The sequence below is a fragment of the Taudactylus pleione genome, unplaced genomic scaffold, assembly GCF_031769625.1.
Source record: "Taudactylus pleione unplaced genomic scaffold, aTauple2 ptg000154l, whole genome shotgun sequence".
Classification (NCBI taxonomy): Eukaryota; Metazoa; Chordata; class Amphibia; order Anura; family Myobatrachidae; genus Taudactylus; species Taudactylus pleione.
This window is the reverse complement of record NW_028284556.1, coordinates 20154231-20173163: the sequence shown is the minus strand read 5'-3', so window position 1 is coordinate 20173163 and position 18933 is coordinate 20154231. Positions and strand designations below refer to the sequence as shown.

General features: G+C 45.6%; 1 protein-coding gene across 5 annotated transcripts in view; it reads right to left on the bottom strand.

Annotated features, from left to right (window-relative positions):
- Positions 1-3606, bottom strand: part of SHPRH (SNF2 histone linker PHD RING helicase) — a 152252-nt gene extending 148646 nt beyond the window's left edge. For 4 of the 5 annotated variants that reach the window (XM_088474386.1, XM_088474389.1, XM_088474390.1 and 1 more), the window contains exons 1-2: positions 3401-3606; positions 384-1020 (exon numbers count right to left, since the gene is read on the bottom strand). In XM_088474386.1, coding sequence (XP_088330512.1) covers positions 384-1001 — 618 coding nt within the window. In that variant the 5' untranslated portion in view covers positions 1002-1020; positions 3401-3606. Of the gene's footprint in view, positions 1-383; positions 1021-3337 lie in introns of all 5 variants that reach the window. The other variant, XM_088474388.1, reaches the window with a different exon arrangement.
- Positions 3607-18933: the final 15327 nt, after the last annotated feature.

Genomic DNA, 18933 nt, shown 5'->3' with positions numbered 1-18933 from the left:
ACACAAAAGAACTATATTGGAATAGTTTTTACATGCTTCAAGACTTTTTTTTTGCTTGCACATCAACTTTTTGACATTGCCTTTTTTTTACCTCAAGCTCTTCTAGAACTTTTATACATCCCTCATTGAGCCACGTGTTTACAATAAAAATAAAGTCTGCCTGGTGTCAGGATTACAGTAAATGGCTAAAATGCAGATAAGTTTGTTTTTAATTTTTTGTATTTCCATTGTAACTAAACAATAGAATAACAAGATGAGGATAACAGATGAGGATACAGTCCTTGCCAAAACAAAATGCATAGATGCATTTCTTATTTTGCATTTGATTGCAGAGTGAAAGACAACGTTTGTAACAAAATAAATGCAGATAGATATTTAAATACCTCAATTTCTTTATGTTCGAATTTCCTTTGATAAAGCGCAACAAGCTTCTTCTTTTGCAACCACATTAAGCCATCCAACAACTGAGCACCAAGTGAAGCTTCAACCACCAACTCTTCTGCGTAAAATTTACTTGACCCTTGATTTGTCCCTTCGTCACCCCCCTCCTCAGTTACACTCTCATGTACACAAAGCAATAGCTGTGCAGATCCTAGATAAGTTCTAGTCAATGTAAAATTGCACCTATGAAAAACTGAATTAGCATGTTGCTCAGAAATACAACGAAGACCGAATGCACCAAGCAACGCTCTCCAGACATCATCTCTAGGAAGAGGAGAGATCACAATGCTAAGGTCCACAGACAATGGGGCCACAATGTTATTAGATTCCTTCTGTTCTTTTGTTTGTAGTCCAAAACTAAAAATCTCTTGGTCAAATGTGGAAACTGGTCTTTCAAGATTATCAGTTGTAAAAGAAAATGATGTGCTTGGTTCTGGATCACATTCATTCTCTTCTACGGTTATGTCTGTCTTCCTGTCTTCATGCATGTTCCAACATAGTAGTTTTTTTGCTCCTTCATCGAGCTTCACCGGTGGAGCTCGTTTCCTACGGCCAGCCATCTTCCAGGTCTTCTACAGGCTGGAGAGAAAAAATAAAAATAAAATGAAAAAACAAAGACTTGTTGTGAAATTGGTAGCACATCTTATTCTTCACAATAGTGCTAGTATCCAAGTTTAACAAACTGACGCAGTTCATAAAGAACAATAAACCCAATATTTTTATTTAATAACTAAATGTTTACAATGAAACTAAAACATAGGCCAGTGTTCAATTTGAGGCGAAAAGTCTGGACTTTTCACCTCCTTCGCCTGTTTTCCAGGCGGAAAAGAATCGCTCGCGTGACCGATATTCCCCGTATTCAATTTCAAAGGATTCGAAAACGGGACCCGGCGAAAAAAAAAATGGGAATTTTCGGGTAAACATCCTTGGCCCCTCCTAAAGATGTCCTGACATCGAGGATCACTATGGGTACCCCTGTTTTTGCCTGCTGAAGGAAGTTAGGTTTTTAAATAGCCGCGGCAGGTGCATAAATGCAACTTTGAAGAAGGTGATGCAGAAGAGCATTTAGCAATTTTTTGGGGGAAAAATAACTATGCCCATCAAATTTGGGGTACTTGAAAATGGGTGCAAGCATATTTTACATCCCTAAACTGGTTTTCTAAAATTCTGCAAAAATGCACCTGCCGCATCACCCGCATTAAAGAAAACACCTGCCGCATACTTTGGAACCCCTCTGGATTACATTTAGCTATTTTAGAAGTCTTTTCCTTTTTTTTTTTTTTAGCCCAAAATGTACAAAAAATTTTGTGGTGTCACGATTTTTTTTTTTTTTTACACACATTGTTTTTAGGGGCCATTCCCAGGGGTGCAGGCTGTTTATTTTTAAGCCTGCACCCCTAAATCCTAATTCTGCACTTTTTTTCGCCAGCTAAAGGCTGCCGAAAAATTATCCACGTTTTTTTATATTGACTTTTCTCACTGGCGAAAAGTCTTATATTATCGTCGATAACGGGTTTTCGCCTCAAATTGAATATGGCCCATAGTTGTCATTCTTGTATATGAGGTATGTGGTGCCCTGGCTCTTCAATCAGCTTTATCAATTGACTGTAATACAGTGGGGAATACAGCGCTCAACCCTTACAGTTGTGTATAAATCGTTAATAATAAGTATGGTGTTGAAAAGAGAAAGAATGTTGCACTTGTTTATAATCAGATCATCAAAGTTTACTGATAGGATAAGTAGCTACATGAAAGGTGGTCTATACACAATAGAAACAAATACAACACACGGAATACTTCTAGTAACAAATAAAAAGGAAAAACAAATAAAGTAACTATAAAAGAAATTACCGACAACTGTACCACATTACATACATACACCAGTTGTATTGACATTATAACTAAAATAATAAGCAAACCTTTATATATATATATATTTGTATTCATTTTAAAGTACCTAGACAAACAAATACAGTGTACTCCAATAACAATCTTAATTTCTACTCATTAACAACACAATCTGAATAACACTTTTATTCAGGAAATATCTATAAAGCATGATATAAATCATGATTGACATCTCTTCAAACATACATAGAGGGACAGTACACACAGCTGAGACACCTCTGCATGCATACATACATACATACAGGGACAGTACACACAGCGGAGACACCTCCGCATACATACATACATACATACAGGGACAGAACACACGGCTGATGCACCTCTGCATACACAGAGGGACAGTACACACAGCTGAGACACTGCTGCATGCATACATACTGGACAGTACACACTGCTGAGACACCCCTGCATGCATACATACATACAGGGACAAAACACACAGCTGAGACACCTATGCATACATACAAACAGGGACAGTACACACAGCTGAGACACCTATACATACATACAAACAGGGACAGTACACACAGCTGAGACACTGCTGCATGCATACATACTGGACAGTACACACAGCTGAGACACCCATGCATGCATACATACAGGGACAAAACACACAGCTGAGACACCTATACATACATACAGGGACAGTACACACAGCGGAGGCACCTCCGCATGAATGCATGCATGCATACATACATACAGGGACAGAACACACGGCTGATGCACCTCTGCATACATGCATACACAGAGGGACAGTACACACAGCTGAGACACTGCTGCATGCATGCATATATACTGGACAGTACACACAGCTGAGACACCCCTGCATACATACATACATACATACATACATACATACATACAGAGACAGAACACACAGCTGAGACTCCACTACATAAATACATACATAGACAGAAAACACAGCTGAGACACCTCGGCGTACATACATACATACGTACATACATACATAGAGGGACAGTACACATACCTAAGACACCTCTGCTAACCCTGGTACAAGGTTACTGCATAACACAATACACTAATCATCCACCTTATTTGCGTCACGGTCAAAGCTGCTTTGTTTTCCTGCAACATGCAAAACCCGGCATTGTGCAACGCGGAAATACGTCCCCAGCTGCCTCGTTCATCATCTGTAGAGTCACACCATGGCTAAGCTACTACCCTAAGCTTTGTGCAGCAGCTCTCGCTATAGTGTACCGGAAGCAGCTACCACTTCCCTGCTCTAAGCCCCGCCTATCTGGCTGCAGGATCCAGTGTCTCAAGTAGCTACCACTAATAGTGCAGCTTTCACCGGCGGCCATGTGTTAGAGTTAGTGAGAGAAGAGTTGTGATTGGATGGCTGCATGATTACGTCATGTGACTACTGTTGTTATTTTTGTGGTAAAAAAAGTTGTACTCTTTCTGTACTAGGCAAGGAGGGAGCAAAGGGCTTTAGTGTGGCACTGCAGCTACCTATAGTAGATGGATGTAAAATATCCTTATAGGGCTAATATCGTCTGTTGTTTCATTTTGATTTTTTTTTTATTAAAATTATGTTCTTAAAGCTATTGGGTTGACATGTTACCTCTTTTTCTTTGAGATATATATCAGTATATTTAAAGAGCCATAGATATTCGTTGTTGCTTTTACATAAGTTTGCAGGATAAGCCTTGGAAAACATTGCAAATTAAATACATGTGATGATGCATAGGTCACTTCTAACTCGTTTTGATTTGGGGTTATTCTCTGTGTGACGCACAGGATATTTACATACATTCAAGAACTGTTCTATACCACAATTATCTTTTCTGGTGTCCAAGTCTTAAATACTGTACTTTGTTGGTAGAAAATATACACCAGAAAATAATCTACTACAGCAAACAGTTTATAAGAGGCAAATAATAGTGTATACTATGGGAAGGGCGGAGGCACATAATATTCTATGGGAAGGGGAGAGGCACATTATATTTGTGCTATAGGGAGGGGTGAGGTATATTACATTCTGGACCTCATTCAGAGTCGGTCGTAAGCGGCCGCTCGGTCGTACCCAGCGATGTTCGCATAACAGCGCTTGTGTAAGTTTCGCAATGCGCGTGCGCAAACTAGCTGTTGCAATCGGAAATTTTTCTCTCCTTCAAATTGGCCAGGTTGTTAGTTTGAGTGACAGGATGAGGCGTTTGTGGGTGGTAATACAGGGAGTGAGTACATTAGTGTACATACAGATGAGGAGAAGGGATCAGCACAGTACAGAACATACAGATGGTAGCATAATACAGAACTTATAGACAGGAGGGGAAGGTGCTTGTGAACGGGGGAGTGGAGATCCGAACGCAGGCGTGCCTGACTATGCAAACAGCGTTTTATGGGAGTGCATAATTAACTAAGTAGTGTCATGGCACATGTGACATGGGAGGTTTTTACACTGACTTGATCGTAGTGCTTAAGAGAGAGTATGGTCAACCTTAAGCTCTACGACCAGCTCCGATGGTCTCGATTAATCCTTATATTATCCCTGGAGATGACGTGTATTGCGAACGAGAGGGGGAGCATGTTTTTAGTCTTACGGCCGCATCCTCCCCTCGCTCGTCCAGCTAACGATCCCATCTTAACGACGCAACTTGCGAGCGCTTCATTTGCATATCTGGCCCCTTTTCCCTTACGACCGAGCAGCCGTAACGACCGACTCTGAATGAGGTCCTCTATACCATAGTGAGAGGAGAGGAACATTATAATCTATGGTATAGGGAGGGGAAAGCACATTCTGTTTTGTGGTATAGGGAGAGGGGAAGTCACATTATTTTCTATACTATAGGGAGGAGTAGGCACATTATATTCTATACTATAGGGAGTGGTGAGGAATATTACATGCTATACTATAGGAAGGTGGTGGAGCATTATATTCTATACTATAGTGAGGGGGAGGCACATTATATATTATGGGGAGGCATATTACTCTCTGTATATCAGGAGGAGGTACACACTGTAGTGGCATGGGGAGGAGGGAAGGAACATTACAAGCCACTGTATAATATAGGGAAGGGGGGAGAACATTACTAATTATACAGATGGGGGAGCATAATGATGGACATACGGATGTGGAAAGGGCACATCACTGGACATACAGATAGTGGAGCATAATAATATACATACAGACAAGGGTGAAGAGTGAGGGCCTGATTCAGAGAAGGGGACAATGGGCAATTTATTTATGCTGCACATGTGCCTCGATGGTCCTGCGAAGGGGATTGCAGTGAGGAATTATTTGCAAAGTGATTGACAGACAGGGACAGTTTATGGGTGGCAATGGGGTGGTGACTCAAAGTCAGGAGTAGCGACCATTTTGAAGGCGTGTCACAGCTCGCAGCTGCGATCCCATATGCAGTAAAAAATGGTTCCGTCATCTAACTTCTGACGATCAATCTTCATGGCCATATGGTTGCTCAGAAGTTCGATGATCGACCGATGTGCGTTCATGTGGCTACTGCATTTGATTATTTTCGCACATCCACTGCATACGGGATTGCAGCTGCAACGGCATTTGTAATCGTCTCTGAATCAGGCCCTAATTACATTACTGGACATACAGATGAGGAAATGGACATACAGATGGTAGAGCACAATAATGGACATACAGACAAGGGTGGGGAGTGAGTACATTAGTGTACATACAGATGAGGAGAAGAGATCAGCACAGTACAGAACATACAGATGGTAGCATAATACAGAACTTATAGACAGGAGGGGGAGGGGCGTAGTGCAACACACAGATTTGGAGGTGAGAACAATACAGAACATACAGGCATACATGTGCACATGGAATAATGGAAGTCAAGGCAAAAAAAAAGGAAGATGGAAAGAATAATCTATATACTATTTAGAATAATCTAAATAGAATATATATATATATATATATATATATATATTATGTTTACAATAGGCAATCTGTCTAAATGGGCTGGGTATGTTATTGTAGACAGACATATTGTCAACATAATTTTTACAGTCATAATGTCGACGTTAGCCTTTTCGACATTCATCATGTAGACAGTGATGATATGTCTACATATTGTCCCTGGATGCCCAGTGGTGACTTACCTGCTCCCGGCAGTCATGTGACTGTGACTTCTGGGTCAGACCTCCAACTCCATTTGGGTATTTCTCCTCTAACCCCATGTTTTATCTTGCCCAGGGCACCAAAATGTCTAGTTAAAGCTCTATTTAGCAAAAAGATGTAATTGCGGCAATAGATGCATCTGAGTGTGACTTAAAATCAGGCCCTATGACTCCTCTTTGTGCTAGTGGGGTTTAAATAGGTGTGAAAGTGTGGCCGAACTACAGTATGAGGTGTTTGTGCGAGGATGAACGCACATCTCAGATATCAAGCTGCAGCATGATTGACATGGTGCGGGGGGGGGGGCAGAGTGGGGGCGTGCTTGGTCGCTGTTACCTGAAACGGAGGTGTGCCGCTTCCATTTTCCGGGAGAGGCGAGGTTTGGGACTGCGTCGGTGAATGCAGATTCCTGGCCTCTTGCGTGGCCCGGCTGCAGCCTGACCGAAGGAGCAACCATAACGACCATCAGTCCCGATGGTGATCCCAGCCTGCGACGTCGGTCTGTTACTTCTGCGTTTGCATCTGAGATGGACGGATTTGCACAGCCGCTTGTGTGCGACTGTGTAAATCCGTCCATCTCTGAATCAGGCCCCAAATCCCATGCTGGTAACAGGAAATATACTGATGAGCACTTTGGGAGCTGGATCACTTGCGGGTACTTGACGCCTGGTGCAAAATGCAAGCTCATTATGATCCTAAGGCACTTCTGAATGGACAGAACAATTTGTGATACATATGAACCAAGGATTATAGGGATGTGATAATTGTAAAACATCCACACAAAAGCTATATATTTTAATCAGAATACTTCTTATATTCATATCAATGATCATACATAAAAGATTATAAAACTATATTGAAGAATATAATAACATCAGTAAGATATGTTTATTAACTGATATATATATTGGACTCATAATGTGACCAGTTAGTATTGAGCTCTGGTTACCAGGAGCTGTGCTGTGCACACCAAGGGCCTGATTCAGACCCGGTCGCTATGAGCGTACGCTCGCATGATGCGTATGCAAATGTTTGAAAGTGATGCGGCAGGGAGCGATCGCTCGCCAAGGCATAAGCACGCCCATCGTACCTGTACGAGCGTTCACTTTGTGTATGCAGACTACCCTTAGCGTATGCAGAGACACCCACTGCCCCACGTCATCTCCTGGAAGTTTGTGAAAACATTGGTACATCGACCACTATCGGATGTGAACGCAGTGCTTGTGGTAGCTTTTTTTACCGCAAGCATTGCGAGGAAAACAGAGGAAAAAAATGGCTGGTGACATGTAGTATGACGCTGCCTGTTAATTATGCACGCCTCTAAAACGGCGTTGAAACACTCGGGCACACCTGCGTTAGCATCTCCAACCTTCCGTTTTTACTGGACTGCCCCTGTCACCACCCACAAACGGCCACTCCTGTCACTCACTCTGCTGGGCTGGTTTTGCTGGGCGAGCGAGGGATCTGTGATCGCAAAGTGTAGTTTGCGCAGGCGCACTGCGATGCATACGCATGTGCAAATTAGCAACCGTCCGGGTCTGAATCAGGCCCCAAGTGACTGGATAGCAAGTCGTTCTTCTGCTCTGCTGGGCTAATTTAGTTGGGAGTGGTATATACCACCGGATCTTCACATTAGATTACTTTCAGTGACGGTTGTATAATAAAATGGTCACACTGATAATCAGGGTTAAAGTGGTCCTGGAACTCAACCCCCCCCACTCCCCTGTCAAACTCCCCAGGGTTATATGGAGCTACCCTGAGATGGTGCCCTGCAATTGCCAGAGGTGCAACTAGGGTTGATGATGCTTAGAACAAATTAAAAATGTTGCCCCTTGAAAACTGTTCTTAATTCTTGGTGCTAAAATGCACATTGAAAAGACAAATAAGGAAAGTATGAGAGCAAAGAAAAACCTTGAAATGACTGGTATAAATATGATATGCACAGACACACACACTGTTGTGTATAGGAAAATTTTAAGTGAATGGCCGAGGTGGAAGGGGGGCCGCTTAACCCAGGGCTTGACACATTTTTCTAAAATCTAGGAGCCAGGATGAAAGTGTAGGAGCCAGACCACAATCCCCCCCAAAAAATTACAGGAGTGAGGAGCACAGCTCTGTGTGTTATGCAACTGTTATACTCACTATACTAGTCCACAAAATGTACGCAGTTGAATGGATAAAATGGAGGACCCCTCTCTGCTCTGCACAGCTCCCCCGGGGCCACATTCCTGTGCACCAACCCCCCAGGCAACCAACCCCCACAGTCACACTACTGAGGGGGTACCCACAGGCAAACCACCACTCTGCAGCGATGTTGCTGTGCAGCTTCCCCCCGGGCAAACAACCCCTCCCCGCGATCACATTACTGAGCAGTTAGCCCCCCCCATTGGCTACACAACTAGGGGGGTACCCGTCAGCAAACCACTCCTCCGAAGCCATGCCGCCCCCCTCGTGGTCACACCTCTATCCCTCTGAAGCCGCTCCGCAATCCTTGGCCACACATAGGGCCTTATTCAGACCCCGTCGCAAGCCCTGAGCGCTCGCAACCGGGTCGATGTTTGCCCACTGGGCATGCGCATGTCGGAGCCGGCTCTGACGTGCACATGCGCGAGACCCGGCTAGCGACGGGCGCTCCGTCGCTACGGGTCTCGCACCAAAGGGGGAGAGCTGTCGATGGTGATTGACAGCTCGCCCCGTTTGGGAGGCGGGCAGGGGGGGTGGCCAGCCAAACGGAGGCGTTCTCGACGGAATGCTTGTCGTTTGGGGGCGGCCCCACTGACATCAACAATGATGTCAGTGGGGCAATTCTTGCTCGATCAGAGCAGGAAGCTCCCTGGGGCTTACGTTTGCCGAGACCCAACCTTAGGGTCTCGTCGCAAGCTCCGATGGTCGCAATGGTCTTGACCATCGCAACAATCACCCTGGTCGGGCGCTAAGCTGTGGGTGGTAACCCAAAGCTTAGCTAGCGACCAGGAGGCCGCACTAGAAAAAGAAGCGGCCGCCCTTATTCAGAGAGAGCGATTGCTTCTTGCGACCTCCTCTGAATGAGGGCCATAGACCCTCTAACCGGAGAGCTCTATGCAGCCGGAGTTAGGATACAGCAGACAGCCGGGACGTACACAAAAAAATATAGAACCAGCGCTACTAATGAAAATAAACTATATACTGATGGACAGGTGTCTCAGAGTTGAATCAATACATTTATTCAAATAAAAACACATGTGCAAATATTAGAGATCTCTAATTGGAAAACATCATAAAAAGTTTACACAATAATAATAACAATCATTATAGTAAAAATCCACCAAAACAAGTATTGGGAATGAAATCTTTCCTCAATGTTCCAAGTAATTGGAAAGTTAGGCAATGTCCAAATAACAAATCAAATGAGCCTAGGCAAATTCCTCTGAGGAATTTGCTAATGCTCATTTGATTTGTAATTTGGATACCATAGTATCCATTAGCAATACTTGTATGCAATTTGTATTCACCCTTTTTACTACACTCCAGTCCAAACATCCTAATTGGATATGAGAGGACTTTTTGTTTGGCTTGCAGAGCCCACCGGTAAATAGTACATTGCCTAACTTTCCAATCACTTGGAACATTGAGGAAAGATTTAGGGCCTCATTCAGAGGCGGTCGGAGGATGCAAGCGGTCGCTCAGAAAGTGGGCGGCCGCTTGCATCCTGACCGCCCGCCTCTGTTGCGGTCGTTAGGCTGTGAGATAACACCCACAGCTCTAACGACCGCTCCGGTGATGGTCGCGATGGTCAGAGACCATCGCGACCATCGGGGCTTACGACGAGACCCTAGGGTAGGGTCTCCCTTGTCGTAAGCCCCGGAGAGCTTCTGGCTCTGTCTGAGCCGGAAGCTCTCCACTGACATCACTAGTGATGTCAGTGGGGCCTCCCCCAAACGGTAGGCGTTCCCATGGGAACGCCTCCGTTTGGGCTGCCACCCCCCCGGCCCGCCTTAAAACGGGGCGAGCTGTCAATCAACATCGACAGCTCGCCCCCTTTGGATCGAGACCCGCTACGACCGGCGCTGTCGGTCGTAGCGGGTCTCACGCATGCGCAAGACGGCGCCGGCGCCGTCATGCGCATGCTCTGTGGGGCGCCATCGACCCGGTCCGAGCGCATCGGCGCTAACGACCGGGTCTGAATGACCCCCTTAATTCCCAATACTTGTTTTGGTGGATTTTTACTATTATGATTGTTATTATTATTGTGTAAACTTTTTATGATGTTTTCCAATTAGAGATCTCTAATATTTGCACATATGTGTTTTTATTTGAATAAATGTATTGATTCAACTCAGAGGCACCAGTCCATCAGTATATAGTTTATTTTCATTAGTATCGCTGGTTCTATATTTTTATGTGTTTTTCTCTACCTTTCTGGGACTGACTACCCCATTTACCAGCAGCTCTCATGATAGTGCGTCTAATTTATTTAGCCGAGACGTACAGGAGGATAAGCACAGACTGGGAGAGACAGCAGGAGTCACAGCAGGCCCGGGAAGGAGAGGATGAGTCAGCGCAGGCCCGGGACAGAGAGGAGGAGTCAGTGCAGGATGGGACGTACAGGAGAAGCCAGGGCAGGCCAGGACGGACAGACACAGCAGTCACCGCAGGCGACTCTCAGCACATGCACTACTGTGCATGAAATGACCACTGCAATACTACAGACACTAATCTGCACTGGGGCTGACGAGGGTCTGCATCTGTCCTCTCTGCAAAATCTGGTAGCCAGGCAGCAAAATCTGGTCGCCGTGGCGACCTAGCCCCCAGGATTTGTCAAGCTCTGACTTAACCCCTTATGAGCTTTAGGAATTTTGATAGTGTGAAATAATTTTTTTATGCTTTTTAACACTCCTGCCAACTCATCATGTGATCATATGGTATGGAAGCCACTTTTTGCGTAGGAATAATATGTCATCTTCATGCAACCAGATAATACATAGTAATAGAAGTTTTGGGGATGGGCAAAATGTGAACTTCCCTGATCAAACATTCTGGAGAGACACCATCTTCCTGTCTCTCCTGCGTTACCCCCTTTCTCTCTCCAGTTTCTCCCTTATGTCTCACCAGCACCATCCCTCCTGCACCTCCCCAACACCATCCCACCCTGCGTCACTCCAGCACCGTCTTTCTGTGTCTTACTAGCATCATCACCCCGGTGTCTCACCAGTATCACCCCTCCTGTGTCTCACAGCATTATCCCCTCTACATGTCTCCAACACTAATCCCCACTTGTATCTCCAGCCTCATCGGCCACTATGTCTCCCAGCCTAATTTCTTTGTCTCTCCAGCCTCATCCCTTTGTCTCTCCAGTCTTATTCCTCCCTTGTCTCTCCAGCCTCATCACACCATGTCTCTCCAGTCTCTCCCCAGCCCCATTCCCCCGTCTCTCTAGCCTCATCCCCCTATCTCATCAGACTCATGGCCCCCTTGTCTCTTCAGCCTCATCCCCCCTGCATCTCTCTGAGGCCATCATCATATCAGCTGAGCAGCCCCATATCCAGTGATCTCTGACCTGACCAAACACACCCCGACCATATCCCACCCCACAATTATTGTTTTTTTTTTGCTAACTTCATGTAATAGTTAAAAATGGCTTTGCTATCAATGCTGCGTCTGCAACAGAGGTCTTCCTTTGCTGCCACTCTGCGCACTGCGTTAACGAGACAGATGTCGCCTCATGATGGCACTGCGTTTTATTACCAGCCTGCCATAGGAGAGGGAAACGGGCAATATCACTGTAGAGCCGCTGCCTGCCAGATCTATTGATATGGGTGGCATCCCTCATCAGACAGCAGCCACACAGCAGGAAGAGAATGTGAACTGAGGCCTGAAAACGCATTTTCCCTCCAAATACAACGGACTGAGGGCCTAATTCAGCAAGGAACGCAGTTTCTTATACATACACAATCGGTCAATTGTTGCATACTGCGTACAGTATACATCGAAGTGCACGTGCGCGAACTAGCCACCACGATCGGGACAGCAATCGCAGAGGATACGCAGACCCATGGCAGAGTGGTTGACAGGTATTGCCGTTTGTGGGTGTTGACGGGGGGGTCAGGCAAATGCAGGCGTGCCAGTGCATTTCAAGGACGTTGCACGGGCGTGCATAAATTAGCCACTGCGATACAAGAGACCGCCTGAAGACTCATAGCGTGCACTGAAGTAAGCAAATCCTGAGTAAGGTCTGGGTTTCATTAACTGTCCGATGTTTCTTGATGTTACCGATTGTTCTCTATTTTAGTCCAAGTATACGGATGTGAGTATGTGGAAGTGGGCCTTATGTCAGGCTGCAATCACAATGCAAATGCAAACATTTAAATATCACCGCTGATATTACCAATTGCATTGCGTGTGTATAAGCAGAATAGCCATCCATAGTGAATCAGGCCCTGAATGCAGTTCTACCCTATTCCAGCCCACTTTAAACCCAGCTGATAATTATCGTGCTACTTTCTTAGCAACTGGATAGAATCAAAAGGCAATGTCCCAGACAGTAGTCTTTTGCAAACGGGTCCCACAAAGAATACAACTAACAGCTATTATTCCATCCAACCGGTTCGGCCCTCTGCTGCTTCACCTTCATTTTGCCCTGCCCCTCCTCAACGAGCTTGACTGAAGTCAGTGAGATGTGGAAGACGTACCCAAGCGAGTACGTTTTTCAAACTAGTTGAGGTATGTAAGGTAAGGTCATGAAGGAGGCGCTGAGCTGGCATAAAAAAGGGCATAAGGGTGCTCCGAGGCTTATATAGGGGCATGAGTTGAGGTTACTCTGGGCCTGATGCTGCACGATCGCAGATGCGATTATGCACGCAGACGGCTGATTATTGTGTTCTGCGCATGCATATGCATCACAGTGCGCATATGCGAACGCCCCACTTCGATCAGGACTGCGTTCGCAGTGACTACGCAGACCCATCACAGAGTGATTGACAGGAAGTACCATTTGGGAGAGGTGACGGGGAGTGGTCGGCAAAACTCAGGTGTGTCAGTGCATTTGAACGCCGTTGCAGGGGCGTGCATAAATTAGCCACTGCGATGGCATACGCAGCTTGAACTCTCACTGCGTACCAGAAGGATAACAATTTCTGAGTAAGGTCTGACCTTGTGCAAGTGTGTGTGAGGCTGCGATGGTACTCAATGTTACCGATGGTTTTGCAGTCTTACTACGTATTACGGATGTGTGTAAGGTAAGGTGGGCGTCCTTATGTTGTGCTGCGACGGCATAGCGATCGCAATGGATTAGCATATTGTATCTGCGATCTTTAATAAATCAGGCCCTCTGATCAATTAAAGTGTCATGACTGAGGGGCTCTGAGGCTAGCATATAAAGCGGCATGACTGAGGTGGCTCTGAGGCTAGCATATAAAGGATATAACTGAGGAGGCTAGTAGGCTAACATAAAAGGGCATGACTGTGGGGGCTCTGAGGCTAGCATATAATGGGATCATGACTGTGGGGGATCTGAGTATTCAAAGGAGTAAGACAGAGGGCAATATGAGGTCGGCATATTAAAGGGCATGACTGAGGGGGCTATGAGCATTGAAATGGGTATGACTGAGCTGGCTTTGAACCTAACTATAAAAGGGCATGAGTGAGGAGGATCTGAGTATATAAAAGGGTTGACTGAGGTGGCTTAGAGGTTGCCATATATAAAGGAGCATGACTGAGGTGCCCTATGTGGCATATTACTAGTTGGGAGTATTATGGTATGGCATATTATTAATTGAGAGCATTACAGTGTGGCATATTATCAAATGGGGCACTATTGTTTGTGCAAAAAAATATTTTAACCCTCCGCAATAAATCATTTTCTTAATATGACACTCAGAAAAAAAATTGGATGCCCCTACCTTATAGAAATGCAGTAGGTTTGCAGAATCAGTTAGCGGCACAATTTTGAAGACTAGAAACTCTTTGTCTTCCAGTATTTGTCAGGGGGTAAAGATTCTAACTTGTTTGGTGTACATATGACCTGGAGTGGTTCTGCTATGATTATTCTCAATCTATAGCCTCGGGAAGGGTCTTTCTTTAATTTCAGTTCAGGTATCTGCCATTTTCTATATTTTGAGTCTCAATTAGAAAGTATTGTTCAGGTACAGATATTCCTAGAGGGTGATGCCAATCTAAACAGTTATTCTTGGACCCAGTGTATGCTTCTGTGTGATGATTGTTCACAGCCTGAAAATGGCTGAAAAATAGTTTGTATTTTTCGGTTTGGTTTACAAACTTGTCCAATCCAGCTAACCGTTATTCAGCCAATTTGACATCGTCTCCATACACCGTGTAGTGGAGACTCTCCAACTATCGAGCAATCGACTTCTCTCCTGTCCCTGTCGGCTTGTCTGCTGCACAATCGTGCATTGTCTGGCCAGCTCTGTTTGTTACCTTTATCATAAGCAAATGCAGGGGGGGTTCCAGTTACCTGGAAACCCCCCCTACCCTCGGACAGTAGCTTAGATCATGACCACATTAGCAGTAGTATACACCAATCAGCCATAACAATAAAACTGCCTGCCTAATATTGTGTAGGGCCCCTCCTGCTGCCAGTGGTGGACATGGGTCAGCATAGGCACTCTGACCAGTCTGTTGCTACTTAGCCCCATACGCAGTGATCTGCAATGCACTGTGTGTTGCGACACCTTTCTATCATAGCCAGCATTAACTTTTTCAGCAATTTGTGCCACAGTAGCTCTTCTGTTGGAAAGGACCAAATGAGCTAGCCTGTGCTCCACATGCACATCAATGAGCATTGTGCACCCATGACCCTGTCATCGGTTCGCTAGTTGTCCTTCCTTGGACCATTTTTATTAGGTACTAACTAGAGATGGGCAAGTCAGTATTGGCTAAGATCTGGCCACCTAGTTCGGTTATCAGAATGAGGCAAAACGTCATCTTTAATGGACAAAGATGACGTTTTGTCCGTGAAAGATGATGTTTTGCTTAATTCTGAGATCCGAACTTGGCGGGAAGATCCGAGCCAAAACCGAACCACTAATCTCTAGTACAAACCACTTCATACTGGGAAAAACCCACAAGACCTGATGTTTTGGAGATACTCTGACCCAGTCATCTAGCCATCACAATTTGGCCAAATCACTCAATGCACTATTAAGTGGTACACTGTGTTTGAAATGTAGTGTGGTTTATACCATCCTCAAATTATGAAAATAGGCTATGATGTATACCTGCACTATCTTACTTGTGATGATAATAAGAAATAATTATATTAGTAAGTATTATGCTGGGTACACCTTGGCAGATATATTGGCTGATCATTTGATCGTCCAATATTTTGGGTTCCCGTCAGCCAGTGTGTACCAGGTGTATGTCTGTGAACGACGTCGTTCACAGACATATCGCACAGCCGATGGCAGATATATCTGCCCGTACACTGGCAGCAGAGGCTCCGGGGAGTGGGACCCACGGCCAGATGACAGATGATGGTTGTTCAATGTGTATGAACAACCATCATCTGCAGATCATTTGATCTAATGATAAAATGCTGTGCCTGCAAAAAAGATAAACTATGGGTATGCAAAAAGGAGAATTGAGAATGAGCCTGAGAAAAAGATATTGCACGATGTGTGGTTGAATCTGTAAACTGGCGAATTGTACTTAAGCCATTCAAGGCCCATAATGTAAATGGAGAGGAGGCCGATCCATGCTGAAAGTATATGTTTCCCAATAGAGGAAGAAATAAGGCATACGAGGCAGTGAAGTGCCATTTGTTGTGGACAGTATGCCAAACTGACCATGCAGACGTTAAAAGAGGTTTATCCAATACTTCTGCAGGGAGTTCAAATTTATTATGGTGTAGAAAACAAACCAAATCTAAAATCTAAATTGTTCAGAAAAGACCTTTCTATCGAGTAATTACAATATAAATCTAAATGTATGATCCAGTCTTTAATATGTCTGCATACAGCCGCATAATTATTTATTTCCATATTTGGGAAATTAATCACCCCTTCCAATTTGTTTCACTGCAATAATTGTAGACTGAGTCTAGGGGGTATATTTACTAAAGTGAGAGTTTTTAGAAGTGGAGATGTTGCCCATAGCAAACAATCAGATTCTAGCTCTTGTCTTCTAGAAGGAGCTAGATAAATGTCAAGTCTAATCTGATTGGTTGGGGATGTAGTTATGTGACCGGCGGTCGCAAGGCTGCCGGTCACAATCCCGACTGCAGAATGCTGGCAAAGAATTTATGATAGGCGTCACAATACAGACGCCTATCATAATCCCGACGCCAGAATCCAGGATGACACGTGCACGAACGAGGAAAATCCGGGCGCGCCCTTCCTGTTAGCCGCAGGGGTGGAGGGTTAGGTTTAGGACAGTTAGCGGAGTTAGCATTAGGTTTGGGGAGGGTTAGGGTTATGTATCCCCAGGGAGAGGTTAGGGTTAGGCACACCCCCTGGAGGGTTAGGTTTTGGGAGCAGTAAGGGGAGGTTAGGGTTAGGCACCCTCGGGGGGAGGTTAGGGTTAGGCACCACCCCAGGAGTTTAGGGTTAGGCACCTCTAAGGGAGGGTTAGGGGTTAGATCACATACCTGCCGCTGTCAGGATTTCCTGCTGTCAGGCTCACGCTGTCGGGATTTGAACTAGAGATGAGCGGGTCCGGTTCCCTGAGAACAGGACCCACCCGAACTTCGGGGATCTGGGGCGATCCAAGGTGCCCCTCGGATCTCTCCTCCTGCCCCGGATCCCTAATCGAGGCAAAACCTTGCGATCCTCTGCGGATCTCGAGGTTTGCCTCAAGCGGCCATTTTTAAAAAATCCCTTTGCCTTCAATGGGCAAAGCGCTGATTGGCTGACAGAGCCGTCTGTCACAGCTCTCAGCCAATCAGCTTTAAGCCCATTGAATGCAGGGAAAAAAGAAGATGACGCTGGTTCCCGTGGCCAGCACCCCCCGCGCCCGGCACTCCTCCTGCTGCTGACACACCTGCTGCCAGCAACCCCTGCTGCTGGCACCCCCGGCTGCTGACACACCAGCTGTCAGCATCCCCACTGCTGACACCGCTGGCAGTCCCGCTGCTGAAACCACTGGCTGACCCATGCTGCTGCCACCGCCAGCACCCTGCATTGAGAACACCCCTGCACTGCCGACACAGTTAGCAAACCTGCACTGAGGACACCGCTGGTACCCCAGCTCTGCCGACACTGCCAGTACCCTGCACTGAGGAAACTGCCAGCACTCCCACACTGCCATTCCATGTACTTGGGATACCGTCAGTAACCCCCGCACTGCCGAAACAGCCAGCAAATCTGCACTGAAGACACCGCTGGCATCCCCGCTCTGCTGACACCGCCGGTACCCTGCACTGAGGACGCTGCCAGCACCGCAGCACTGCCATTCCATGTCCTGAGGACACCGCCAGCAACCCCCGCACTGCTGACACAGCCAGCAGACCTGCACTGAAGACACCACTGCCGACATCGCCGGTACCCTTCACTGAGGACACTGCCAGCACCGCAGCACTGCCATTCCATGTACTGAGTACACCGTCAGCGACCCCCGCACTGCCAATACAGCCAGCAAACCTGCACTAAAGACACCACTGACACTGCTGACATCGCTGGAACTCTTCACTGAGGACACTGCCAGCACCGCAGCACTGTCATTCCATGTACTGAGCACACCGTCAGCAACCCCTTCACTGCCGACACAGCCAACAAACCTGCACTGAAGACACCACTGGCACCCCCGCTCTACTGACACCTCCGGTTGCTGACACTGCTGTCACAGTAAGTACACTATTGGTGTATCCAACCCACACTGTATTACACACTTTATCCGTGTTGGAAATTGGAAGCTGAACTGCCACATGTTAGTGCCGCCCACTGTGTCACTTAGCTTAGTCAGTCAGCTAGCTAGATGCAACCTTTTGGTCTTAGCTAGATGAAAAAAATAAAATTGTGAGGTGGTCAAAATTGATTGCAAATGACTGGAAATAAATGTTATTGAGGTTATTAACACTGTAGGAACAAAAAAAAGACCCATTTTATGTGATTTTAGCAGTTTTTTTTATTTTTTAAGAAATAAATCCAGATCCAAAACCCGAAAACAAAACAGGGAGGTGAGGTTTTGGCAAAACCAATCCAGATCCAAAACCAGGGGAGATCCAGATCCAAAACCAAAACACGGGGGTCGGCGCACACCTAATTTGAATCAGCTACTAAATTGCCGGCAGCATTTCAATCCCATTCCGATTGGTTGCTATGGGCAACATCTCCAATTCTAAAAACTCTCACTTTAGTAAATATATCCCTACTGTAGGTCTCTATTTTTCCAAATAAATTGCATAAAGGCCACATCAATTAATTTAATATCTGTCTTGGTAAGAACTACTGAAAGGACCTGCAATGGGTTTAACAATTTTGGAAAGGTAATTGTTTTTATAAGATTTGCCCTACCTAAATAGGATAATTGTAAGTATTGCCAAG